At 39.5% G+C, this 27,200-nt stretch overlaps 1 protein-coding gene across 1 annotated transcript in view; it reads left to right on the forward strand.

The window, feature by feature from the left end:
- The first annotated feature begins 2,973 nt into the window (after positions 1 to 2,973).
- LOC137953878 (uncharacterized) overlaps positions 2,974 to 27,200 on the forward strand; it is a 47,813-nt gene continuing 23,586 nt past the window's right edge. The window contains exons 1-5 of the mRNA XM_068801415.1: positions 2,974 to 3,054; positions 3,975 to 4,058; positions 15,234 to 15,377; positions 15,863 to 15,928; positions 24,329 to 24,496. Coding sequence (XP_068657516.1) covers positions 3,978 to 4,058; positions 15,234 to 15,377; positions 15,863 to 15,928; positions 24,329 to 24,496 — 459 coding nt within the window. The 5' untranslated portion in view covers positions 2,974 to 3,054; positions 3,975 to 3,977. The remainder of the gene's footprint in view (positions 3,055 to 3,974; positions 4,059 to 15,233; positions 15,378 to 15,862; positions 15,929 to 24,328; positions 24,497 to 27,200) is intronic.

The following is a 27,200-nucleotide window of genomic DNA, read 5'->3' on the forward strand; positions in this document are numbered from 1 at the left end:
ACGACTTGGAATAGAGTTATACTAACACGGAAATCATAAATTTTTTTTTATAGTACATCATGATTTACTAACCTTTATGTAGTCAAGCCATACAAAATTACATGCTCGTTGTGTGGTTGCATCCCAACCAAACCCACTAATGTTGATATAACTTGTTACTGTTTAGTATGTTTTCTTCCATGATCCTGTCCGATTCTTCACTTGCTCAACAATTTTTTATTGACTGCGTCTTCATTGAACTTATTAACACTGTCCATATATACCTCATGCTTTCATACCCTGTTAGGCAACTTGTTCCCTAGATTAACCTGCTCGACCAAAAGATCGAGCATTTTGCTATCGTCTTCAATGGTCCAAATGTCATATGGTTGACCAGTTGGTTGTCTTCTTGCAGCCATGTATAATCTAAATCCGAGACAGTCCTCATGGAAAATTTTTTATCAGACAACCTTTACCCGTCACAGAAACACAAACCATAAAAAATAGAATACCATGTGGTGGATATGTATAACACCCGAATCTCCTCACCACATGGCAAAATCATTCTATAACACTTCAAAAATTCTCAACAACATTCTCAAACATTTCAAAATTAATTAAACTATTTTCACTACAACATATGCACTAAACAATGAAAAAACACACTCATCAAGTCCAAATTCACCGAACACCCCTGGTAGAGCCCCATATAACTTCATAGTCACTATGAACTGTACCTCGTCAGTGATGGGGGTCGGGTTTCGTTGGCTAATGGACGCCCGTGTAGGCGACTCAGCCTTGTTTAAATTGGACTAAAACATCCCTAATGAAACCTAAACCATAAACCATCAAACCCTAAAGTCAAACCCTATCACCTACTAAACTCTAAACCCTAAACACTAATTCCATAACATAATACCCTAAACCCTAGACCCCCTAAACCTTAGAAGCCCTAAACCCTACACCATAATTCCAGACCCTAAACCCAAAAAACCCTAGAGCTTAAAAACACAAAACCCCCAAAACCTTAAAAACCCTAAACCATCAAACCCTAAACCCTATCACCTACTAAACTCTAAACCCTAAGCACTAATTCCAGAACTTAATACCTTAAAAGCCCTAAACTCTAAACCCTAAACTCTAATTCTAGACCCTAAACCCCAAAAAACCCTAGAGCTTAAAAACACAAAACCCCCAAAACCTTAAAAACCCTAATCCCTAAAATACCCTAAATCCTTAACCATAAACCCTAAACCCTAATTACAGGACCCTTAAATACCGAGCACCAAACCCTAAAAATAATCCCTAACACGAATCAAGAATTTAGACCCTAAATCATAACCCTAAATCCCACAATTATGCACAAATAACCCCAATTAGGCACTGGAAATAAAATTAAATCAAATAAAACACTAATTTAATGAAAAAAAATTAGGGTTTAGTCATACCTTCTAAAATTTGGGGAAAACCGAAGCCGAAGGGTGAAATCGATGCCAAATGGGGAAATCGATGCCTAATCAAAGTAGAAATTAAGCAATCGATGCCCAAATGTCAAAATCGAAGAAAATCGAAATCGAAATGGGGAATTCGAACGAAATCGGAGGGTGTTTTGGGGGAAAGGAGAATAGCCAGAGAGAGAAGGGAGTGGGAGGCTGAAAGGGAGGAGAGGGAGAAGAGAGAGAAGAAAGGGAGGTTGAGAGGGATAAGAGAGAGAGAAAAACGGGGAGTGCGTCCAAGAGAAGAGAGGGACGCACGGAGACGAGAGAGGGGGTGCAAGAGAGAGGGCGAGTTCGAGAGAAGACCGAGAGATGGAGGCCGGAGATGAGAATCTGAGAGAAGAGAGGCAGCAACGACGTGGGGGGGCGCAGGGAGACGAGAGAGGGAGTGCGGGAGAGAGGAAGAAAAAAAGGGAAATGATGTCCGTGATGAAGGACCGCTTCATCCCCTCCATCCAGATGAGATGTCATATGCGCTCCACTATGACTTCAAAGTGTTGAAGGGAGTCATGCGGTTGAAGATCATCTCAGACTTCAAGTTGACTAACCCCCCTAAGCGATGCTCGAATGATGTTCAGTTCTGTACCTACATATAAGTGGTTATCTATGGCTTCAAATAAGTGGTTATTTGTGGCTTCAAGGGAACCCAATTTGATTCCCATCTGAAGCCATGATCTTATTGAACTGAAGCCCTGGAACTGAAAAACAACAATGAGGATTTTGGAGTGGTGTTTGTCCTGTACATTTATCTCTGTACATTCTTGATTCCTATTAGTTAAGACTGATGCATCCGGTGTTCAGAAATTTGTGGCTTTTCAATATATTTATATAAAGAGGAGAGGAAGTTTCTTCATTCTTTAAACGGCTCCCTTATCATGACTATGTAAATCATCTTTTTTCTTTTTGAGAAAATATCAATCATTGTAATTGCCATTGACAATTTTAACACATTATAAGTTTCTTAATTTTTAACGTCATTATATTTGTTTATGTTATTTTTAATGTTATTTTTTATAATTAATCATGTACACAGTTAATTGACTCACGTAATTACTGTATTAATGTATAATAAAATGCAATCATTAAATAATATAATATATAATTTAATTAATTAGTATATTAATATATTTTAATTATACATTAAATTACTTATTTGTGTAGTAATCATGTTTGTTTTACCTAATTTGGAGTTTAAGTATTATGTTTTAATTAAATATATTATTATAATATACTAGTTTTTTTTTTTTGATATTTTTCTTATGTTGGGTACTAACACTATTGTTTTGTAATAGAGCTGATCTCGTCCACACTAAAATAATTTGAATGGTAGAATGTAAACCTTTGCCCACCACACGCGGGCTACCTATTCGACCGCATCTTCTGTCTGGGAAACATGCAGTCTCTCCGCAATCGCGCCTCTTCGCTCTTCAAATTTCCATTTTCTCCCTGTTTCTCTTTCCCTCTCCTTCCTCTCACTGCTTCTACTGCCTCCCCTCATACAAATGGACGGATCGTTTGCTATTCTTCTGTATCTTCTCCTTACCAGTCCGTGCGCATTAAATGTCGCACAAATGTGGTTGTAAGTTACTCTCTTAGCGTCCTCTTTTCATGATAGTTGTTGCAGAGTTACTAGTGATTACCAAATATTAGTTGTAGATGTTTTCTTCATTTGACTGGTGTTAGCTGCGGTCTTTCTTCTGTGCAAAACAGATTTTTGAACCTAACGCGAGTTTTGGATGAAATTGAAAGAACATGTTCGTGCCAGGTGCAGTTTGAATTCGCGAGTTTCATGGAATGGTCGAGTCGACCCACATCTATACAGTCGACGATTTTTTTTTGAATTGAATTAGATTAATGGAGAGGATTTACCACTCTTCTAAATCTATTCTTTCTGTCTACCTTCGTCTCTTTTGAATATTGGACTATCTGCACAGTGGCGACATTCTTTGTTGCTTGAGGGCTTGTCCTGGATTTGCATTTTGTAATAGAAGAATGGTGGATTATTGGACAATTACAGGCATTATGCATCGTGTTGGCTTTTCTAGTTGAGGCGGAATAGGAATCTCACGGCAACATCTGATTCTCTGAAATGCTTTGCCTCGCTTTTTAATCGTGTTTAATTTATTTTTCTGTACAGTTGTCCCTCGCCAAGGATCTCCTTATCTAGGATATCTCATTACTAAAAGATTGCAAATACACATTTTATTTTGTCTTTATTAGTGGATTGTTGAAGAAAAAGAGAAAAAGAAGAACATGATCGATATTTTCCCTTACTTGTACAGCTGATTTACTCCACATATTGGAAAGAAGCTGCATCTTTAGTCTAGTTTGTAATATTTTACATGAAGCTGCGAACAATATGGACAATTTAGCTACTTACCTTTCACCTTATTATTTCCAGATCCATTATTGACTATATTTATTCGTGGCAATAAAACTTAGATAGGTACATTTCTTTTTGTGATAATATCATGTTCTCATAAAATTTTATTCTGGCAGGACATGCTTTCAGAAGCTCTTTTATGTTTTGGGGCAAGTTCTACCAGCATTGAAGAACTAGGCCGTACTGAGCATCTTGATAAGGCAAGTACCTAAAAAATATTTTATCACCATCTTTTTCTATGCTAAATTAATTTTCTTGCCAAAATTATTCCTTTTTCATTACATTTATAGGACATATTATTGCTGTAGGACTGTAACCTTCTGTACCTCTTATTCATACTGTTTTCATGCGAGCATGTCTGATAAGCTACTAAGCACTATGAGGGTGAGTGCTATTTAAAAAGATCTAATATGCAGGATAGAGTGTCTCAGCATTGCGAATTTCCACATTGATTTGCTATCCTTTGGAGGATAAGAAGGAACAAGTACCAGGCAAGCCTGATAAGACCAGGCCATTGCATGTGTTGAACAACTGACTGCTTTGGAATGTTATGTAGTAGATATTCAGAAACAGTGACTTTTCTAGATCTTTCTTAATCCTATTTTTTTCTGGGCTTCTGAGCACTGAAAGAGACCAAGTTTGGAGAGTTTGGGAAACTTGGATTGCATATAAGGGGGTTAAAGTCTCTTGAGTTGTAACCATATCAGTCTTGTAATTTTTTTTTCTTTTAGTTCTTTTGAGACTCCATTCAGTGAGAGTGCAATTCTGGTACAGGTTGACTATTAGGACTTTGCTAGATGTAGCCTTTTGTCCAATATCTAGAGGACTGGGGCACCTCTAATTAACTGGTTCCTTATTGTTAAGTACTTTATATTACTTTTTTGGTAAAGGATTGTAAGAGTTACCTTGAAGAACTGAAGAATGAAAAGGATTACATTCAATACAAAAAAGAAAAGAACCTTGGGGCACAGAATTTCTTGTTCCTACCAGCCTCCTCAGGACTTCCTATACTGCTTGCGTCCCAAGAACTGAGATAATAGATTGATCTCCTTGAACAGAATCAAGCATCCCTGACCCATGACAACCTCTTGCTTACCATCAAGTTAAATAAAGTGAACATCCTTCAATTATTAACTTTCAAGTGTTGGCTGCTGGTTTTTCTTGGAACTCTTTCAAGTTAAGCTGTTTAATATATACTCAAAGTTTGGTGCAAGCCAGCTATGATATAGAATAGATTATACAAACTAGTTTTGCGGCCAAAATTACCAACCTGCAAGGTAGATAGGTCCCGAATTTCTTGTGTAAACATTCAAAAAGTTACCAATCTGTAAATGTTTGAAACAAATCTCTTGTTGAAAAACAAGTACAGTGGCATTTTGGTCATTTTAACTTATCCTTATTTATATGTCTTGATGTAATCTTGTTCTATATGTCCAACTATGTCTATGGACCAAGTTTCATGTAAAAAGGACCCGTAGAATAGGAGATATAGAGAATTGGGGTTTTCACTTGAGTAAGGGCATTTTTGTAAATTGTACTCAACTCTTATTATAAATAGAGGTTGGGGGACTTGCAGGTCCCCCAACATAGTTTTCAGTTTCTCTCATCTCCACTTTCTCTCCCTCTCATTCTCTCTCTCTTAATTTTTTCATGGTATCAGAGTAGTAGAATCGCATGTGGGAAGACTTTTGTCAAGTTTTTAATCCCTTTGAAGCAGATGACTACATAAAAGAAGGATCTGTATCCAATTTTTCTGCTGCTAATTAGTAAAAAATTATTTTTTTCTCCTTTTCTCTCTGCCATAACCCTAGGATTACTAGTTCTACTGTTCTAAGAATAGATTCTGATGTTCTAAACTGCCCAAAAGAGTTTTTTTTTTGTTGATCTCAAGATGTGCGCCAACTTCTAGACCTTTCACTGCTGACATAATCTTTGGCATTTGTTGACATCAGCCCTAATGCTGCTCTCAGTGGACTGTATCTTCTAGAATTTGATCCTTGTGTTGTATCTTTTGGATTTCTTGACTTGCGCACAACATCTATCTACTCTAAATGTGATTTTATGTGGTGGGGCCCACTTAAACCAGTTGATTTGGAACTTTTTGAAAGTTTTATTTGATCTGTTTGGTATTCTTATATATCTAATATTGCTGATTCTGGTGAGGTTTACGCTCCATCTAAAGAATCATATACTCCAGATGGTAAAAATATTATTACTATCACCTTTGATAAGTTGAATGGTGATAACTACTTTACTTGGTCTAGATATGTTAGAACGTACTTAAAGAGCAGAAAAAAAGCTGAAATTTATTAGGAATGCCCCTTCTGTCCTCAAGATGATGATTGGGAGGCTGAATACAGTCAAGGATGACTTGGATTGGCAACAACATGGAATCTAATATCAGGAGCCAAGTTATGAACTTTGAAACTGCCAAAGCCATGTGGCTGTCTTTGGAAGCTCTTTATGGACAAGAGAGCAATCTTTACAGGGTTTATGAACTATATACAAATTTCTTTGGCTTAAAAAGGGGTAATAGAACTGTGACAGAATATTATAGTTCTTTTTTGAACATTTGGCAGGAGATTAATATCTTTCATCCATTTACTACGGGTGAACGGGTACTCCGAAAACAACAAAATAAACTCCTTGTGGCAAAATTTCTAGATAGTTTGGGTGCTGAATTTTTTTTTGAAGTGCATAAAGGCACAAATTCTGACCTCTGATGAAGTACCTCATCTTTCATAGGATACAGAGAGTTGAAAAGATTGTTGTACCTAAAGTTGGAAAATATACCAAAGTGGGTGAAACTACTGCTCTTAATTCATCAACTACAACATCTGATTCCACTGAGATATCCAGAGGATGCACAGGGACTGGCAGAGATAACTTGGGGCAGAGGACGAGGTTGAGGAGATGGTAAATCTGAGCACAAGTGTGTTCACTATGTTTGGGAAACCTGCGTGGGCAAACGCTATTACACATGAGGGTATAGCTCTGGGGTCTTAAACTACTACATCAATCCCACCTGGGGCTCTAGATGAATTACAGAAATTAATCCAACACAACAACATATCTCACAGTAGCAGCAACAGATCTCACAATGTATGACACCACTATCTATTTCTTCTGCATCCTTGGCATATACGATTCCTCCATAGGTATGTTTGCATTCTCTATGTCTCATTCTCCATCCTGGGTCCTTGATTCCAGTACCCCAAAACACATGTTAGATATGTCCTTACTATTTTCGGACTTTTTTTTTTTTTTGAGATGATGCTGATTTTTATTAAGACAAAAGCTCAAAAGAGCAATTTACAAAGGAGGTAAGCCTTCCCAAACAATGATAAATTGCTGGAAAGTTCCGAATTTCGCCAATTTATCAGCCAAAGAGTTGGCTGATCTAGGAATGAGATTCTAATTACAATGAGTAGAAGATACAACGTCAGCAATACTTTCAGTGATGGGCTAGTGGCGCCAAGGGGGGGAGCCGTCTTTGGAACACCAACTAATAACAGTCTTCGAGTCACTTTCAATGATCAACTTGCCATGGAGACGATCCTTGAAGATTTGGAGGCCGAACAACAGAGTATTAACTTCAGCAGTATTAGAATCGGCAATGCTCACCGGACCAACATAAGAAAGAATAGGGTCTCCATTCTCTGAACACACCCCCTGCTCCAGTCGGCCCAGGACAACCAATAACACTACCATCAAAATTCAGCTTAATGCAGTCGCAAGGGGGAGGATCCCAGATGGCCATACTCGGAGTTCTGCAAGGCCAGACATATGGGCGATCAAATTCCAATTTTCCCGAAGGTAAACACTCGATAGAGTGGCAAAATCCTTCCTTGTATGAAGGTAACTCGAGATGAGGCCAATGGCATGAGAAGTCGTGTTGTCCGGGGTGCTAGCTTTGGAGTTGAATCTCCGGTTGTTCCACTCGAGCCAAATGCACCATGGAACATACGCAAGATAGGCCGAAAGTATTAACTTGCCCAACCAAGGAAGGTGAATCCCTCGAACCATCTCAAAGGTGCCAAAGAGGTCCTGATGTATCCCCACTTGGAGCCCAATCTTCTGAAAAATATTCATCCAGGCTTGCCATGGAAATCCATAGTGTAAGAGGATATGTTGGACTGTCTCATTGCACTCACCACAAAGGGAACAAGAAAGATTAGGGGCGGTGAAGCCTCTTCTATGAAGGTTGTCTGAAGTAAGAATCCGTTCTCTGCTGGCTGACCACATGAAAAATTTGATTTTGCTTGGCGCTAAGAGTTTCCTAGCCATATGCTATTTTCGGACAAAGGAGTCCGTTCTTGTTAAGCATGTTAACCTTGTTGATGGTTCAATTTCACCCATACAAGCAGCGTGAAATGTTACACTTGCTCGTTTTCTTTCCCCTCAATTTGCATTGTTAGTTCCAAAATTTCCTTTAAATTTGCTGCCTATATTTCAGGTGGCTAAGCCCGTTTGCTCTCTAACCTTATATCCTACTCATTGTGTTTTCAAAGGTCAAGTGATGAGGAAGATGATTGGTTCCGCTCGTGAGAGAGGTGGTATATACTATCTAGACAACTACAACCCAGATAATACTTTGCATGCATTACATACAACTCCAAACTGCAAAACTGATTCAAGTAGTTCCAGACTTTCTATCTAGTATTACTTTTCAGTGCAAGTTATGTTAACTAGGCAAGCATCACTTAAGCTCTTTTCCTGTTTCATCTTATAAGATAAATAAACTATTTGAGCTTGTCCACTCAGATGTCCAAGGTCCTTGTCTTGTGTCTAGTCAGTTTGGTCATAGGTATTTTTTTCGTTTGTTAATGATTTTAGTAGATGTACTTGGATTTATCGCATGCAAGAAAAATCTGAAGCCTTTGATGTATTTCAACTATTTTATAATGAAATAAAAAATCAGTTTTCAACCTCTATCCATATCTTGCGTACAGACAATGGTCTTGAGTTTATGAACCGTAAATTTGACTCTTTTAGTCAGTCATAAGGAATCATTCATTAGACTTCTCGTGTGTTCACTCCACAACAAAATGGAGTTGTTGAACACTATAATCGTCACTTACTTGAGGTAGCTCGCATTATGTTAATTCATATGAATGTACCTAAGCCATATTGGGGTGATGCTATTCTTACTGCATGTTTTCTAATAAATAGAATGCCATCTTTTGCTCTTGATGGCAAGATTCCCATTCAGATTGTTTTACCCACTGCACCTCTTTTTCTTGTATCACCTTGAGTGTTTGGGTGTGTATGTTTTGTACATATCTTCAATCCCTCCAAGGATAAATTGTCTCCTTATTCCGTTAAATGTATATTTCTAGTCTATTCTCTGAAACAAAAAGGATATAAATGTTACTGTCCATCTTTGAGGAAAACATTTGTGTTTTGTAGATGTTACTTTCTTCAAGGATGTTTCATTTATTGAATCTTCCAGGTGTGAGTCAGTTCCACCCGAACCTTCTGTATCTAGTCCTGTTATTCCTATTCCAGTTGATGAATGTGTTCCAACTTCATGTGACGCTCCTACTGAGAAACCACTGCAGGTATATCAGTGCCAACAACAACCATCTCGTCCTGCTCCATACCCCCTACTCTCACCAAAACATGAGGTAAGTGATCTTCACCTTCTTATCGCTCTTCTGAAAGGTGTTCGCAAAGGTACTCACCACCCTCTATGTCACTTTGTCTCTTTTGATTCCTTGTCTGATAATTACCGCAAGTTTGCTCTGTCCTTCTCCAATTGCACGATTCCTTCTTCCATGCAGGTTTTTCTATTGTCTCCTCATTGAAAAAAAAACTGTGGATGTTGAGATGGAAACACTAATTGATATGGGGACTTGAGAGTTATGTGATTTACCTCCAGGTGCTGCTGTGGTTTGCTGTTGGTGGGTCTATATTGTTAAATATAACTCTGATGAATCTGTTGAACGATATAAGTCTCGTCTTGTTGCCAATGGATATAGTCAGACGTTTGGTGTGGATGTCTTTGAGACTTTTTCTTTGGTTGCCCGCTTGTCTTCTGTTCGCATACTCATTTCTGTTGCAATCCATCAAAGCTGGTCTCTGCTTCAACTAGATATTAAAAATATCTTCTTATATGGTGATCTTGAGGATGAAGTCTCTATGAAGCAACCTCTAGGGTATGTTGCTCAGGGGGAGACACATAAGGTAGAAGACCCTTTATGGCTTAAAATAGAGTCCACAAGCATGGTTTGAGAAATTTAGTCAAGTGGTTATATCCATGGGATTTCGCAGAAGCTACTGTGATCACTCACTATTTATTATGAAACGATCATCTAGAATTATTATCTTATTGGTGTAGATAGATAATATCATCCTGTCATGGAGTGATAGATCAAGCATTGAAAAAGTTAAATCCCATTTACCGAATCACTTTTAGACCAAATATCTGGGTCAACTAAAATATTTCTTGGGTATTGAAGTTGCAAGAAGCAAGGAGGGAACAACTTTGACTTAGAGGAAATATGTCACGGATATGCTTCAAGAGTATGGACTTCTAGGGGCCAAACTTTATGATACACCTATGGAAGTAGGACTTGATCTTCATGATGATCAAAGTCCAAAATTGAAAGATAAAACAATGTATCAGAGACTTGTAGGCAAACTCATTTATGCTACAGTTACTAGACCAAATATCTCATTTGCAATCAGTGTAGTGAGTCAGTTCATGGAGCATCTATATAAGATTCACCTAAAGGCTGCACAAAGAATCTTGATATATTTGAAAGGAGCACCAGGAAATGGTCTCCTTTTTAAACCTAATAATCACTTGAGGATTGAGGCTTTCTCTGATGCTGACTATGCAAGTTCTAAGTTTGATAAAAAATCTACTATTTGGATATTGTGTATTCTAGGAGGAAATCTAGTCAGATGGAAGAGTAAAAAGCAGAATGTTGTTGCTCGGTCCTGTTCAGAAGCTGAATATAGAACAATGACCCACACCATTATTGAGCTAATGTGGGTAAAATCTGTTATCCAGGAATTAGACCTCTATTAGAAAGATCCTATGACCATGTAAGGTGATAACCAGACAACAATCTTCATTGCAAGTAATCCAGTGTTTCATGAAAGGATGAAGCATATAGAGGTAGATTGTCTTTTCATCTGGGATGCAATAATGAAGAAAGAGGTAATCACTCCATTTGTTCTGTCTAGTGATCAACTCGGCGGTATCTTAAAGCACTGGGAAAGCATGAGTTTTTAAACTTCTGCGACAAACTGGGACTATTTGACATATACTCTCCAATTTGAGGGGGGTGGGGGGGGGGGGGGGGGGGGGTGGGGTGTTGAAAAACAAGTATGGGGGCATTTTGGTCATTTCTTTATATATATTTCTTGATGTAATCTTGTTATGTATGTCCAACTATGTCTATGGACCAAGTTTCATGTAAAGAGGATACATTGAATAGGAGATATATAGAATTAGGGTTTTTACTTTAAGTAAGGGCATTTTGAAGGTCCCTACTCTTCTGGTTGGATGAATGTTGTGACCCCTGCTCCCTCTCGAAGGACTTCCTGGGACTGTATAGGGTGTGGCTGATTCTTGGAGGGATCAGTCGTGGAGTCTCCCGTTCCATCGGGGACTAAATGATGAGGAATCTTGGGCTTTTTGCTCTCTCCTTACTAGACTCAGTAACACTATTATTCGGGAGCATTCAGTTGATAGCTGGCTTGGAAGACCAACATTAATGGCTGACTCATGGTTGCCTCTGCTTACTCTCATATCAGAAAGCTAGACTATAGTATACATGAGCACAAGGCAAATCCTGCTTGGAAACTCTCTGCCCCAAGCAAAATCAAAATTTTCGTGTGGTTGGACATCAAAGAACAAATCCTTACATTTGACAACTTTCATAAAAGAGGCTTCACCGCCCCCTGATCTTTCTTGTCCCCTTTGTGGTGGGTGCGATGAGATAGTCTAGCATGTCCTCTTACACTTTGGATTTTCTTGGCAAGTCTAGATGAAGATTTTTTAGAAGATTGGGTTCCAAATGGGGCTACATCAGGACCAATTTGGCACCTTTGAGATAGTCTTACACTGTTGCGTTTGTTTGTTGATAATATGGCTTTTCTTTTTCTGGTTTCTTCCTGGTTTGAAGAGAACTGGCTTCTTTTACAACCATGTGATATACCCCAAAGAAGGAATAAAGATGTTCAAGCCAAAACAAATGAAAGAAATAACAACGAACCTTCCCTTCCTTGCCGAAATCCCCCAAATCGACGAGAATACTCCTCGAGAGATACGTCTCCTGATGCAAATACGACCCACGACTAGAAACGGAAACTCCTCTGTCGAAATTGATGTAAGACTCGTTGGAAATAGTCACCGATAACCCTGGTATTCGAGAGACCAATACTCTCCTTGAGCTATGCTCCTCTGAATACTCAAAACGACTATCCCCCTTCTCCCTTCGTCCCCCCCTAAGTTCCCTCCCGAAAACACTTAACATTATTAAATTCCCAAAATACCCCTGACCCATTAATTAAATTCCCAAAATGCCTCTTACCCATTAATCACCCTCTAATTTGGGGTCTATCATTACCCCCCGCCCAAACTTTCACCTTGTCCTCAAGGTGAAAAACTGGAAGCTGGAGCCTCATTGCCTCGAAATCCTCCCAAGTGGCGTCAACTCTGGGAGGTCCTTCCATGGCACCAAAGATGCCAACTGCTACTACCCTGTCTTTTTTTTTTTTTGTGCTTTTTGTCAGATTGGCAGCAAGTTGTGACGTTGCCACTGTTGTACTGCCCATCTCCACAAGAACCCCATGTCTCTCAGGCTGGATAGTTTGCATCATCGCCTTGAGTGAAACCAAAGTTCTGTGCAAGGAGGGATCTCCTTGTAACAACCGTCTCATTACCCAATCAAAACTTCATAACAAGTGTTTTCCAATTCGTATATGTTCCTCCTAAGGTCGCCAACCACTGTACACCTAAAATTACATCGGTGTTTCCTAATTCCAAAGGCAAAAAATCCTCCACGATCTCTATGCCTTGAAGAGTTAATCGAACCCCCTTATGCCTTCCCTAGGAAGTGCCTCACCTGTACCCAATTGAACGCCATACTTTGCTGTTGGGGATAAAGGTAGGTGCAGTTTGTTTGCCACTGTAGTGGTAATAAAATTATGAGTTGCTCCACCATCAATGAGCGCGACGACTGGTTGCTCTCCGATGGTTCTCGCAATCTTGATAGTCTTCGGAAGTGTTAATCCAACTACCGAGTTCAACGACACCTCCACTATGTGAGCATCCGCTTTATCCACTTCAGCCTGCTGTTCAAACTTGCCGTCCTCGCCATCCTCCATAACTTCATTGTCCAGTTCTTGTAAAATCAGCACGTGTAGATCCTTGTTTTTCCATCGATGCCTATCTGAGACTTTTTCATCACAACGGTAGCACAAACCCCGCTCTCGCCAGTGTTGGATTTCGGTTTCCGTGAATTTCCTGAATGGCGTCCTCTTCTCCTTCCCATGTTTCATCGTTTCTGCCATGGACATGGTACTCCCATTACTCCCAACTATGGTCCCCGCTGGGTCTGGAGTCCCCAGCCCAAACCGAGTTTGCTGAATAACTTTATTTTTTTCTTCCAACTTTTGGGCCAACTCCATGGTCTTTCCCAACCCATTGGGCTCCAACACCCTTACCTCGGCCCGAATTTCTGGCTTAAGCCCATTAACAAAGTTGGACTCCAACACCTTTTTTAGAATATCTTCCAATGTGGAAGCCAAATCCTCAAATCGCCTTCTGTAATCTCTCACGGTGGTCTCCTGCTGCAACGCCAGAAATTTCTCATAAGGAGAGCCGTCTTCAGAACTTCGGAACCTTTTTAGCAATGAAGACTGAAATTCTTCCCAGTTCATGATCTCCCTCCTATTTTTCTCATACTTGAACCATTTTAATGCCTCCCCTTCCAGACATACTACGACGGCTTCCAGTTTTTCACCGTGAGATGCCCGATTAAGCGACAACTTTGTAAATCTAGTCATCGGGGTCTTCTCCCTAAAAAACTGGCAACTCTAACTTTCTGGGTCGCACTTCATATCGGCTCTGCCGATTCTGGTCAACCTCGCCACTGTCTCTTCCATGTTTGATACCTCTCTGGATTGAGTTATCGCCCACTGCCGAATCCAACCCATGTCTCGCCGTCGCCGACCTACTCTGCGCATTCAGATTTCGGTTGAGCTCCTCTTGGGTACGCAAGAGTTGCTCAACACGCCCTATCAGCTCCGTCAACCCTTGTTCTATGGTCAGAATCTTCCGAACCTCTTCCTTTATCAAGCTCACCTCCTCCCTTACTGAGCTAACTATTCCTTCCACCGAATCCACCCTCGACTCCATTCTGGTAGTTGCCATGCGGATCGTTTTCACGCTCTTTTCAATTTTTTTTTTTTTTTACTCTTCTTCTTCTCTACCAATCGTCGAAGTCTCGACTCCCCTCGACTCCCGGCAGACGACGCTTCTGATCTCCTTATTGCCAAAATCGTAACAGAACCCACCTTCTTCGAGTAGACGACGCTCCCGAAGCCTCAAATATCTTCCGATTCAGTAAGCCGAAGCCTTGAATGCCACTGAAATCGAAAAACGGAAATTCCTTTTCACTACCGAGCTCCAGATGTGAACCCAACCAATGCTCTGATTCCAAATGATATACCCCAAAGCAGGAATAAAAATGTTCAAGCCAAAACAAACGAAAGAAATAACAACGAACCTTCCCTTCCTTGCCGAAATCCCTCAAATCGACAAGAATACTCCCCGAGTGATACGTCTCCTGATGCGAATACGACCCATGACTAGAAACAGGAACTCCTCTGTCGAAATCGATGTAAGACTCACCGGAAATAGTCACCGATAACCCTGGTATTCGAGAGACCAATACTCTCCTTGAGCTACGCTCCTCTGAATACTCAAAACGACCATCCCCCTTCTCCCTTCGTCCCCCACTAAGTTCCCTCCCGAAAACACTTAAATTATTAAATTTCCAAAATACCCCTGACCCATTAATTAAATTCCCAAATGCCCCTGACCCATTAATCACCCTCTAATTTGGGGTCTATCACCATGGTGGTAGCTTATGTTTAATGCTTATGTGCTTGATTATTATTTTTTTAAAATAGGATGTATAAACTATTAAAAGAGAAAGAAAAGTACAAACAAACCTAGCTAGGCGGGCCTTCCTCCACAACAAGGTGTTTGGGCGAAATACCCAACTTAGCCTGGATATCTGCCCAATGAGAGGCAAAACGAGGAATGTGCTAACGCTTATGGGCTTGATTATACTATTCTGTTCAATTCAAATATCAAAGTTGGATTGCACCTTAATGATGGTCTTGTGTCTCAGGAAATTTTCATCAGTTCAATTTTCACCGGGGACCAGGATTTGGACAGATGCATCTCAAAAGCTGCTGATTCAATTGGGTTGGATGATGTCCCTCCTTTTGAAATCACAACTGGGGAGGACTGTGACTGGGTGAAGAATTCACAGGTTAATATCCTCTTTTATGGTACTCTCTAATGTCTAATTTGGTTATCCTTATTTTCTTTAATGCTTTTTCTTTGGGCTTCTTGTAATGGTTTTAAGGGGCATATCCTCCCATTTTGGCCTCTTACTTCTGATCTTGCACTAACTTTAGCTACATTGAGCTCCTACCTTTCCTTTGACTAGTGGACTGGGCCTTTGACTAAATGGCCGCATGGGGACTTTTCTAGTTAAAGGTTTTGGGTTTGAAGTTTCACTGGGGAATAGGGTTCAAGATTAAAAAAAAAAAAAATTGAAAATTTAGTTGTGGCACTGGTTGCCCTGAAAAGTTACTGCTCTGCCAGAAAATGTTTAGAAGGAAATTTATCAAGTAACACTTTAGCTATTGGCTTTTCTACAGTTTTTCAGGCAAAATAACTGGCATGTTGTGCTCTGTCACTCATCTAAATTTATCAGGTCTTGGATCTGAGTTTGCTATTTCTCTGCTGCAGGAAATGTTTCATCCGGTGAATGTTACTGATGACATATGGACTATCCCAGCATGGAGGACACCTCCAGTATGAGTAATATCGTGTCTACTTTTTTAAAGTTTTGTTTTAGAAACTGCAAATTAAAGTTTAAGATTGTATATTATGAATTTTCTTTCTTTGCACAATTTCCTTTGCATGGCGAGAAACTGCTCATGTTTTTGGTCTCTTTTTCTTTTTTTTTTTACTATTAATCTCAAACTAAAGTTTGTAAAACAAAAAATGTAGCCATATTATGGTGTTGAATTTCTGAAAAAGAGAAAAACTTCATTGACTTATTGTAATATGAGTACATGAGCCTCTATTTATAATAGAGGAAAGTAATTGAGTCCAATTACAGTAAAAGTAACCTTGTCCCAAATTACAACCAAAATCTAACACTTAAAGATAAGTCCTAACATAATTAAACAACTCAACATAAATAAAAGACTAACATAACTAAAACACCTTTGAATTGAGACTCTTCTGTGAGACCTTCTTCTATGGGACTTGTTAAGTTGGGTCCAAGGCCTATCCCAAAATGATTAGCCAACTTAGGAAACCTCTTTCCTAACTAATAAACTCAAGATCTTTGTACTCATTAATCCATGTGAGACTATTCCTTAACAGGATTTTTGTAAGACTCCACCATATTAATTATGACTCTATGAGATTTCTTACTGTGAGAGTCATGTAAGAGCTTCTATATCTTCTCTTCAATACTCCTCCTCAAGCTGGAGTTCATAACTCCAACTTGCAATGAAAAGGATTCTTGGTCTTCAATTTTCTTGGCCGCAAAAAATTCTTCATAGATGCAAAAACTTCATCTTTTATGCTCCCCCTTTCTTGAATATTTTGATCACATAAAAATTACCACAATATGTGGAATAAAATACTTCTTTCTTGTACTTCTTCTACTTCTCTCCCCTCACGCTAGGGATAAAAAGGACATAGAGACCCAGCTTGGACAAAACACAATATGGGAGAAGAAAATTACTCTTAGCCATACGACAAAGCTCCATATACCAGTCAAAATGATCATAGTCTAAAACAGTCTCCGCTCAATTTTAGGGCTTAAAAAACAGACTACTCACTTTTTAAGGGTAGCTCAAACACAAATCACCTCTTGGGTGAAGAATAAAAGACTTGAATCAAGCTGGATGTTGGGCACATTCCTATACTTTTTAGGTAGTGGGTCTAGGTATTGCTCTGAAGTGATAAAAACACAAGATGATAAATTGAAGAAATTTTTGAGGAAAACAACTTTAATCGAAAGGAGGCGACTATGCAACACTCATACTTCCGAAGTGACAATTTTTTTTTTTTTTTTGGAAAACTAGTGGAGATTATAACGGTAGAACTTAATAAACTTGACCAAGTATAACCTTTTAGGGGGGTGATCACAATTTTTCAGAGTTACTTATGCAGAAAATATACAACCAAGTAACAAAAACACAAAACTGGAAAACAACATTGATGCAAGATATTGCATATCTTGAATGACCACATCATGGAGTGATTAAGTTGGACCAAAATTCTTTGATTAGAGGACAAAGTTGGCTAAAAAAACTCGGATTTTAGGAGAAAAAAAGAAACTTAAATCATGTCAATGCTTGGAGAGATAATATGATAGAAAATAGGGAAAAAAGAAAGATTTTCTACAGAAATTACCTTTGATACTTTTGATATAAATATCTCCAAAAATATAGTTCAGAATCACAAAAGGTTTGTTGATCAAGAAACTTGACTCAAATATTTTTAATTTGATATCTAAATTGACATAAAAAAAATCGTTCTTGAATCTGTTGACCTCTTGATTCTCTACATGTTGTATCTTGACTCTTGTTGACTTCAATGCGAATATCTCCTTAAATATAGATCAGATTGAAATGAAATTTTCTCCTTCTAATACTAGACTTCAATATCTTTCATCCAAATATAAAAATTTATTTTATAAAATATACTTCTTTTGAGATAAAGAAATTGATATATTTGGGGAATTTGTAAGCTGGCCGAATTGAGTACACTTTTTTCTATGGCCAGCATGACCACTGACTCTTCCAAGATCGATATCTCGATATAGAAAACTCAGATTGAGAATTGGTTGAATATGTAAGAAAATAGACTTGCAGATCTTTCTTTGGATATATAGTTCTCCCTGTAAAGTCTCGTTCTTGATGGCATAAGACGGCTTGAAAGTAGAAGCTTTTTGTTGGTGCTCGAACTTCTTTTATAGTTTGATCTTTATTGCTTCAAATATCAATTTCTCTTTGTAGAAAACTTCGATTTCCAAAATTCGTTTGGTGTTGGAAAGTAGACTCAAATATCTCTATGTCAATATATAATTTTCTATATTACATGCTCCGTATGGAGGTGCGAATGAAATGAAAACAACTGGTATTGGAACTGAAAAAGAGGAAAAAAATTACAAAGGAAGAGGGAGCAAATCCCTAACAACAAGAGATTGCAGGGTTGATCCCTGCTTGGCAAGCACATCTGCTGCCGAATTTGTAGATCTCAAAATGTGAGACTAAATACAAGAGAAGAGAGGCAATTTCTAGAATCTACCAAAAATGTCCCAATAGTGCCACGGGGAGAGGATGCACAATAGCACCAACCAATGACCACCTTTGAGTCCTCTTCAATGTGGAGGGGGCTACTGCAATTGTCTTTGAAAACGCGAAGCCCATTGAGGAGGTCGTGAAGCTCAGCCGACATTGAATTAGATGACAAACCGAGGTCGACGACGGTGAACCGAGGCTGACGGAGCAGCCAAGACCAGAGCTCACCACTAGATTTTCGTGGAAGGAACCACCTCGTCACGAGGCTGACGGCATAGCCCAACAGAGACCACCAAGCTCTGATAGTGGTGGACAAAACCACCACAACCTCTAGAGGCCGACGATGCAACCCAAATAGAGAGCTTCGCGCTCTGGTTTCTTGGTGAGGAAGACAAAGTGAGTTGTTGGAAATAATCTGCTCGAGGCCTTCCCTTCCTCTTGTTTTCTATTTTTACTTAGGTCTTAGGTTAAGCTTATTACATAACAGCCCATGGGCCCAATACAATGCAACCCAACCCATTAAGCCCTATCTAATTACCCTGTGTACATAACACAAATTATTCAACAAATATTAACATAAATTCTATCTAATATACATCCCAACATATCGTAACATCCCCCCTCAAATTGATGCTAGGGAGTCAACCAACAACAATTTGCCAACCAGAAAATTATGCCGGGGTTGAGACAATGCTTTGGTGAAGACATCAGCCACTTGAAGATCCGAAGAAACGTATGGAAGAGAGATTACTTGGCACTCCAAAGTGTCGCGGATAGAGTGACAGTCAACCTCAATGTGCTTGGAGCGCTCATGGAAAACAGGGTTGGCAGCAATCTGAATAACACTCGTATTATCAGCATGAAGTGATGTAGGTGAAGTCTGAGGAATCCGGAACTCAGCTAGAAGACCGCGGAGCCATATAACTTCAAAACACGTAGTAGACATGGCATGATACTCGGCCTCGGTGGATCATCTGGACACCCAGTCTTGTTTCTTACATTTCCAAGAAATTAGTGCATCCCCTAAAAACATACACCAACCTGTAGTAGAGGGACGAGTATCGTGGCACCCAGCCTAATCAGCATCATTGTAGGCAACCAGTCGTAGCGCGGAGCCTGTAGGAAAGAATAATCCACGAGTAGGAGAACCTCGTGGATAGCGGATGATGCGCCGAACTGCCGCAAGGTGAAGGTGTCAAGGAGAATACATAAACTGACTGACCTGATGAACATCATAGGAGATGTCCGGGCGAGTAGTGGTCAAGTATATGAGACTCCAAACCAGTCGTCGATAGTTACTAGGATAATCAAGAAGAGCCCCTTCATCTTTCTTGTATTTGACGTTGACCTCCATAGGAGTAACAACCAAAGATGTGTCCTCCAACCTAGCTAGAGTAATAATATCTCGAATATACTTATGCTGGTTTAAGAAAATACCATTGGGTCAGTGCCCTAAGAAGTGAGCTGACCAAGGTCCTTCATATGAAAGGTGGCATGCAACACTTGTTGAAGATTGGTAATCAGGCCAGAGTTAGTGCCAGTAATGATGTTGTCATCCACATAAACTTAGAGAATGACCATGCCCGCGGAAAACTTGTGATAGAAGAGAGAAGAATCATACTGACTTTGTGTAAACTTGTGGAGAATAAGTATGCCGCGAAACTTCTCAAACCAAGCTCGAGGGGCTTGCTTAAGCCCATATAGAGGATGGTGTAGCTTGTAGACATCATCAGGAGAGGAGGTAGTTATACCAGAGGGGAGCTTCATGTAGACATCTTCCTGTAGATTACCATGTAGAAAGACATTTTTCACATCCATCTGATGCAGTGGCTAGGACTGGGAGGCGGCAATGGCTAATATAGTGCGGACTGTGGTCATCTTGGCAACTGGCACAAATGTATCCTCATAATCAATCCCATATTCCTGCTTGTTCCCTAAGGTTACGAGGCGGACTTTGTACCTGATGCGAACAAAGGCTGGTTTTACTCTGTTATATTGTGGGACCCACCATGGTGGCACAAGCTAGTGGGACCCACCATGCGGACGTGGGCTGGATTTACTCTATTACAATGTGGGACTGACCATGGTGGCACAAGCTGGTGGGACCCACCATGAGAACGTGGGATGCCAAGAAGAGTCCTCATGAGTTAGAATTTTAGTTATATTAGATCTCTAGTAGATTATGTTATCTTTTCAAGATATGCTTATCTTAGAGAGTTAGAATTTTAGCTATATTAGATCTCTAGTAGATTATGTTATCAGTTATGTTAGAATTCTAGTTTACATTGAGTTATCTTATTATGATAGGTTTATCTTTAAGAGTTAGAATTTGAATGTAATTAGGACTCCACCACGTCCTCCATTATAATTAGAGGACCTGGTACATAGATTGAGAAAGTTTTTGATGATTATTGATATTATGAGTGATTCACTTTTTCGAACTTATCAAGGTTTCCTTGTGGCATTCAATACCGACTTATCAAACGGATTTTCCATCCCCATTTGTGGCATCTTCACTATACCAAGGTTCTTACTTTGCTAAGCAACAGGTCGCGGTTTCCATCAAACTTGAAAGATTTTGGGGATGATTTCCAGATTTGGTATCGGGTTTCGTCACCGGTTGACGTGGTTCGTATCAATACCGATCCAAAGATCCAACTCAGTGAGTCAACTGGACCCATTATTTTTTGCATATTATTCTAACCTTATTTGCAGATTTTAATCATGTTGCAAGATCGAGAGATTCTATCATCCAGTGTTCTGAATCTGCAAATGCAAGCATTAATGGGGGAGATGAGACGGATGATGAGGGCGGAGTTAAAAGATATACATGGGAGGTTGGAAAAGGCAGAAAAGGGAACACAATGTGGGCAACCATCATTTGTTCCGAACAACCCAAGGAGGAACAAGTTGTACCGAAGGGAAGTTGAGGATATGGGTGAATTTGACGATTTAGAAGAAGAGTTTGAGAGGATGTTAGTGGGCAGCCATAGGAGATATGGCCGGAATAGAGAAGCTAGGAACCGGGTAGATAACAACTTGGGAAGTATCAAGATGAAAATTCCTGCGTTTCAAGGAAGAAGTGATCCTGAAGCATACCTTGCGTGGGAAAAGAAGATGGAGTTGGTTTTCGATTGTCACGACTACTCCGAATTTAAGAAGGTAAGACTCGCTGCAATTGAATTTACTGATTATGCTATTGTGTGGTGGGACCAATTGTGCATCAATAGGAGGCGAAATAGAGAATGTCCTATTGAAAATTGGGATGAGATGAAGAGAGTGATGAGACAACGATTTGTACCAAGTCATTACTACCGGGATTTATACCTCAAGCTGCAAGGTCTCTATCTGGGTAACCGAAGCGTTGATGATTATTATAAAGAGATGGAGATGGCTATGCTTAGAGCCAATGTGGAGGAGGATCAAGAGGCGACAATGGCCAGATTTTTGAATGGTTTAAACCAAGAGATTGCTAACACAATCGAGATACACCATTATGTAGAATTGGAGGATTTGGTGCATATGGCAATCAAAGTTGAGAGACAACTCAAGAGGGTGGTACACGACCAAGACCAGAGAATTCGAGTACAACACATTGGAGGTCAAACTACCCAACGACAAAAGAAAATCTGTCCACCTTCAAGGCCAAACACGAGCTCAAAACAGTCACCGCTACCATGAATTCTCAAGGTAAATCAGCTCCTATTTCGACTTATTCTAGTGAGATTAAATGTTTCAAATGTCAGGGGAGAGGACACATAGCTAGCCAATGTCTAAACAAGTGAGTTATGGTGATCCGAGAAAATGGAGAAATTGATTCTGAAGACGAAGCTGATCTAGATGACATGCCACCATTGGAGGATGCCCCCATCGGAGATGAGGAGTTCGGGGCAGATAATGGTGAGATGCTTGGACTAGTCGCACCCCTTAAGCTTGCCAGCTAAAGAAGAGGAAGCAGAAGTACAACAAGAGAATATCTTTCACACTCACTGAGTGCCAGAGCCAACAACATTACATGCAAAATAAAGTACAGGAGTACGTGGAATAATGGTGGATAGAAAAACTTTAAGTGGAAATAGCCGTCCCACTTTAGGCCCCTTCGCGATCACCTTCCTCGATGCTTGATCCTGCACAACACAACCAGAGTGAGATAATTGAACATTATAATCTTTATCAACCAGTTGACCAACAGACAAAAGATTTGTCGATTGGTCAAGGGACACAAAGACATCAGCTAAGGAGGGGGAGAGATCACCAATAGCACTGATAGGCAGATAGCTACACCACTAACACAATAATACCAGACTGCTTATGCAAAATAAATAAGGAAAGGTCACAATGACTTCTGATGAACCTAATGACATCACCACGTTACTAAATTTCTCAAACTATATTTGTAGACTCTGTTTTAAACTATATATGGATTTCCGAAGCTTGCACACTTTACCCGTCTCCCTTTGAGCAACATATTCTAGAGGTTGGTTCATATACACCTCCTTTTGCATGTCTCCATGCAAAAAGACATTTTTGATATCAAGTTGGTATAAAGACTAACCCTTATTCTCTTAAGTGATTCTTGTACGCGTGGAGATTGATGGTGGGGCAATGAAGGAGTGGGTGCCATTGATATCTGTACTTGGTCCTTAACTGGTGATGGCTGTAGTCATACATGCCTCCTTTGATATACCTGTAACGGCCTTAGTTGTCATTGGTTAGTGCTAGTGCTTGGGACATCTAGAACGGGAATAGGTAAAGATGCCTTAAGAGCTGTCCCCTTTGGGAGTGAAGGACACAAAAAAAAGACGAAAAATAAGGTGTATTCTCAAAGAAAGTGACATCTTTAGAGACAAACACTTTCCTAGATGTAGGGTCATAACACCAATAATCTTCCGGGTTCTGGAATACCCAAGGAAAACACAACGAATAGCCCGAGGAGACAATTTATTAGTATGAGGACCAACACAATGAACAAAATAGATGAATCCAAAAACTCAAGAAGATAAATCAAATAACCTGCTTCCAGGTTTCAAAATATGCATAGGGATGCGACCATCTAACACAAAAGATGACATTCTATTAGTCAAATAGCAGGATGTGAGAACAGCATCTCCTCATAACAACTTTGTAACATGCATTTGCAACAAAGTTGTGCAAGCAATCTCAAGCAAATGTCGATTATTGTGTTCTCCAAACCCATTTTGGTGAGGAGTATACACACAAGACGTTTGATGAATGATGCTGTGCATAGATAAAAAAAAAGTGGAGAACTTATTATTAGCAAATTCAAGACCATTATCAAAACGAAAGATATTGATGGAAGCACTGAACTGTGTTTTTATTTCAGCATGAGATTTGAGAAATACATTAAACACTTTTGTTTTCTCTCTAAGGAGATACACCCAAGTCACACAACTATAATCATCTATAAACGTTAAGAAATACTTGAAACCCAAAGAATTGGGAACCCGACATGGGGCCCATACATCATAATGGACTAAATAAAATGGACTATGACTCAGTTGGCATCAGTTGGAATTTCAATAGAAAGAGAAACTAGCGGTCCTCCCACACAAAGATGTTCCTCAGAAACATATTATATTTTCTTTCATGTAGTTTTGATCCTTTAACTGCTTAGATTTTATCCATTACACACAATAACTTGAGGTTTCTTTCTGCTCTAAGTGTGAGCTAAACTCAAATCTCTTAAATGTTTTATATATTCTATAAATAAATAATTTAGACAACCGCCAGCACTGCTGCAAAGATAAACTGGTGTGATACGTTCCTACTTGATTTTCATGAAACAGATTTATGTATGCCCCTCTAAAAACTGTCCCCAGAAAAAAGAGAGTAGGAAGTCTAATGTTTATTTTCTTTACTCTTTTGGCAGAATATCCATGCAACAAATATCATTCTGAATCCAGGACTAGCATTTGGAACCGGAGAGCATCCAACAACTAAGTTGTGTTTGCTGTTGTTACATGGGTTGGTTAAAGGAGGGGAGAAATTCCTGGATTATGGTACCGGTTCTGGTGTTCTGAGTATTGCTGCATTAAAGGTAGTTTTTTGTTACAAATTTAAAGTGATGATTCGAGATATTAGAGGTATTAAAGAGAGAAGAAGAGAGAACAGGAAGAGAAACCATAATCTGTGATAGTTTCATTAATCTGGATTAGGGCAATAATTTGACCCTTCTCCTCCTTAAGTAAAACTTAGAGGGCTAAAAGACATAAAAGTCCTTACACATTTACTGAACATAAACTGACTTTAGTTTGACTAAACTATCCTTAACTGCTTAAATATAATAAACAACCTCATAAAGAAACAGAAAATTTCAGCTCTAACCTTTTACATTTTGTCATTCGATGCTCCCCCTCAAACTGGAGTATATATGTTGTAAGCCAAGCCTGATACATGAGATGGTAAACATTTTCTTTGGCAAAGGCTTGGTGAGACATCTCCAAATTGTTTTGATAGTCGCACATAATGTTTAGCAATCTTTTTGGACAAATACAATATCTCTTATAAAGTGACAATCAACTTCTATATATTTGGTACTCTAATGAAATACTGGGTTGTTGGCAATAAAGTTTGCTATCTTGTTGTCATAAAACATTTCCATGAGCTTATAAAAGGCAAACCCAAAATCCAGCCAAAAGTCCTTTAATCCATTACAGGCAACATGAGCCATGGCCTTATACTCTACTTTAGTTCTAAAAGAAGCTACAATAGTTTGTTTCTTGCCTTTTCAAGTTACCAAGTTACCCCCTACAAATGTACTATAATCAATTGTAGACCTCTTATCCATTTTAGAGCCAACATAGTTAGTATGAGAATAGCCTACTACGTCTTGTTGTCTATGTGGATGAAAACTCAACCCTTTTTCAGGAGCTCCTTTAACATACTTTAAGATCTTGACTACTGCTTCATGATGTACCCTTCTTGGTTTCTCCATAAATTGGTTAATGACACTCCCACTACATAAGATATATCAGGACTAGTAACAATTGCATATTATGATAAACCTCCAATTCGTTTTACTTACTCTAGAAGGAACATGCAGCAGCTGAAGGCTAATTAGAAGAAATAACAGTGGATGATAGATTAAGGAGGACAAGGGTCTTTTTGGTATACTATCGGTTGAATAGTGGGGCACTTTTCTGATGTGGAATTTTACGGTTTTGGCTTGGGGAATTGGGCAGAGTTGGTTACGGGAATCATGGGTGTATACAGGTACAGTGGAGAGAGAGGAAAGGGGGTTTTCGGATTTGTTTCTTAGAGTTTTGCTCAGGGAGTGCTGGTCTCTCGAATACCCGTAGCTATGTTCGCTTATTTCACTTGATTTCGACAGTGGATCTTCTGCATTTCTTTCTATTGTATTTGAAAAGAAATTTCATTAATGCTATTGGGGGGGTGCATCATCGCTATCGGGGGTACATCGTCTGCTCAAGGTTGGTTTATTTCTCTCGATTTCGACAGTGAATATTCAACGTTCTTCCCTTTTTGTTTGAAACATTTCATTATTGTTATCGGGATACATCATCGCTATCGGGGGTACATCATTTGGTATCAAAGCATTTAGTCGATCCTCATGGCTACTACCAGAATGGAGTCGAGAGTGGATTCGGTGGAGGGAATCGTGAGTTCAGTAAGAGAGGAGGTGAGCTTGATGAAGGAGTAGGTTCGGAAGATTCCGGCCATGGAGCAGGGGTTGACGACATTGATAGGGCGATTTGAACAGCTCTTACGTACCCAAGAGGAGAGTAAGTTGGCTACGACAAAACAAGGGCTGAACTCGGCAGTTGGCAATAACTCGATCCAGATAAGTAATGGAAACATACGAGATAGTAACGAGGTTGACTGGAATATGCAGGGCCGATTTGAAGTGCGACCCAGAAGGTTAGAGTTGCTAGTTTTTGAGGGAGAAGAACCTGATGACTGGATTTACAAAGTTGAATGGTATTTCTCGCTAAACAGAGTATCTCAAGTTGCGAAACTGGAAGCTGCTGTAGTATGTCTGGAAGGGGAGGCGTTAAAATGGTTTAAGTATGAAAATAACAGGAGGGAGATCATGAACTAGGAAGAATTTCAGTGCTTATTGCGCAAACGGTTCTGATGTTCCAAAAAAGGTTCTCCTTACGAGAAATTCCTGGCGTTGAAGCCGGAGACTGATGTACCCCGATAACAGTAATGAAAGATTTCAAGAAAAAGAGAAAGAAACGTTGAACCTTCATTGTCGAAATAAAAAAAAAAAAAAACCAACCTTGAGCCGACGATGCACTCCCGATAGTGATGAAATACCCCCGATAGCTGTAATAATCCTTGTGCGAATACAATAGGAAGCAATGAGGAAAATCCACTGTCGAAATCAAAGGAAATAAACGAACAAAGCCACTGGTATTCGAGAGACCAACACTCTCCCTGAGCAAGGCTCTAAAGAACAAATCGTGAATCCCATTTTCTCTCCTTGCTGTCCCTCCATATTCCCCCATGATCCCCGTAACCACTTAAAACTATAAAATTCCAAAAATATCACCGTCCTCATTAATCAACTGTTAATTCTTCTAATTATCCTTCAGTTGTTGCTTACTCTTTCTAGAGTAAGTGAAACGAATTTGGGGTCTATCATTACCCCCCGCCCAAACTTTCACCTTGTCCTCAAGGTGAAAAGCTGAAAACTGGAGCCTCATTGCCTCAAAATCTTCCCAAGTGGCTTCAAACTCTGGTAGGTTCTTCCATTGCACCAAAAGCTCAAATTGCTG

The sequence above is a fragment of the Aristolochia californica genome, unplaced genomic scaffold (assembly GCF_029961685.1).
Source record: "Aristolochia californica isolate CCGP_79_NKW_82.1479 unplaced genomic scaffold, dmAriCali1.0.hap1 SCAF_16, whole genome shotgun sequence".
NCBI classification, from domain to species: domain Eukaryota; kingdom Viridiplantae; phylum Streptophyta; class Magnoliopsida; order Piperales; family Aristolochiaceae; genus Aristolochia; species Aristolochia californica.